Source organism: Dichomitus squalens (genome assembly GCF_000275845.1).
Source record: "Dichomitus squalens LYAD-421 SS1 unplaced genomic scaffold DICSQscaffold_343, whole genome shotgun sequence".
NCBI classification, from domain to species: Eukaryota; Fungi; Basidiomycota; class Agaricomycetes; order Polyporales; family Polyporaceae; genus Dichomitus; species Dichomitus squalens.
This window is the reverse complement of record NW_006767225.1, coordinates 1-1,478: the sequence shown is the minus strand read 5'-3', so window position 1 is coordinate 1,478 and position 1,478 is coordinate 1. Positions and strand designations below refer to the sequence as shown.

At 61.8% G+C, this 1,478-nt stretch overlaps 1 protein-coding gene across 1 annotated transcript; it reads right to left on the bottom strand.

Moving 5' to 3' along the window:
* Window positions 1-451: 451 nt before the first annotated feature.
* DICSQDRAFT_176017 (uncharacterized protein) lies at window positions 452-985 on the bottom strand (the record flags this gene model as incomplete). The annotated part of the gene is made up of 2 exons (XM_007371829.1): window positions 452-604; window positions 656-985. The coding sequence occupies 2 exons, from the start codon at window positions 983-985 to the stop codon at window positions 452-454; spliced, it is 483 nt and encodes a 160-aa protein (XP_007371891.1).
* Between the last annotated feature and the right edge of the window lie 493 nt (window positions 986-1,478).

Genomic DNA, 1,478 nt, shown 5'->3' with positions numbered 1-1,478 from the left:
CGACCCAATCTTCCAACATCTGCCACTGCATGCTGGCGCGGCTGCGCGCTCCGTCGTTGATGACCGTCTCCATATACCGCAGCGACGGCATGGAGCTCTTCATCCACCCCAGAAACACCTCCGAGACCATGTGCGAGTGCATGACGGAGAGCACGACCGGGTTCACCTTCTCCATGAGCAGGAGTGTCTTGAGGTCATTCTGGGACCCTGACCTCGCACCAATCGGGTACTGTAGTTGCAGCCGCCGCACTTGCAAGGGGAACAGCGGGATAGGGGCGCTCGTCTCAAGATAGTCTAGCTCCGGCCAGCAGACCACTGGCCCCGTCTCCTACTTGACGGAGAACTCCATGTGGAACGTGAGGCGGCGGAGGTTGGGGAATGCGCGGGCGAGCTCGGATATCTTCGCAATGCGACCGCCGATGTCGAGCGTGTGCACGTCCGGCCAGACATGTCAGTCGATGACGCTCTCAAGCATGTAGCCGCACTCCCAGAGCCGGATGTGCCGCAGCGACTCGACGTACCGTCTGAACGGCGTCACGTCACCCTGCGGCCGCGGGCCGTCCTTCCACAGCCCGTTTTCGATGACCTGCAGCTTGCCCTGGAGCTGCGAGATCGCCTTGAGTCAGGTGTTGCCGATGTAGTACAACGAGAGCACCTTCAGCCGGTCGAGCTTCGTGATGGCCTCGTAAACAGCCGGATGCGACTGGAAGAGGGGCTCCGCGTCGCGTATGTGAAGGACGCGGAGGTTCACTGCAGTGAACAGGCCTTTGGCGACAAGGCCGGCAGGAGAGAAGTCTGCGCCCCATCCAGACCGTCCGCCAGAGCTAGCGGAGCGGGCGAACACGCCGTCGAGCAGATGCAGCGCGCGTAGGGCCTTGGCGAACTCTGGCTTGTTGAGCATGAACTGGCAGAATTTCGTGAGACCGTCGGGGCCGTCATCGACACCGGGGTCACCGATGGAAACGTCTGAGACGATGTGGGGCATGGCAAAGCCAGAGGCAGCCTTGCATGTCAGCGCGAGTTGGAGCGCATCGTCGACAGGGCAGGAGTTGATGATTGCACGGAGGACGTCGTGAGGAACGGAGCGGGTGGATGCGTATCCGATACTCACCTGTCACGCTTGCTCAGTGGGTGTCTTCCCTGCCTCCCCTTCCATCGCGCTCTCAGCTTCATCACTCCTGCGTTAACCAGGCGGCCAGGGCATCAGAGGGCGATCGTAGGTGGAGCGAGAGACCGAGACAGATGAGAAGTCGTTTGGGGGGGAACGCGGTCCTGTTGAGGGGAATAGGGGTGCGACGCGTCAAGTTGTTGATCAGCGGAGGGGTTGGGACGACCTAGGATGGGTCCATGCCCCGAGGGATCTGTGCTGGGATGCAGGTACCGTTCTGAGGGGGGTCGCGGGCGAGATGGCATTCCCAGGGTGGGGCGATGGGGTAGGGATGGTGGTGCATCGACTTGTCGGGGATGTTGTGTGGAGG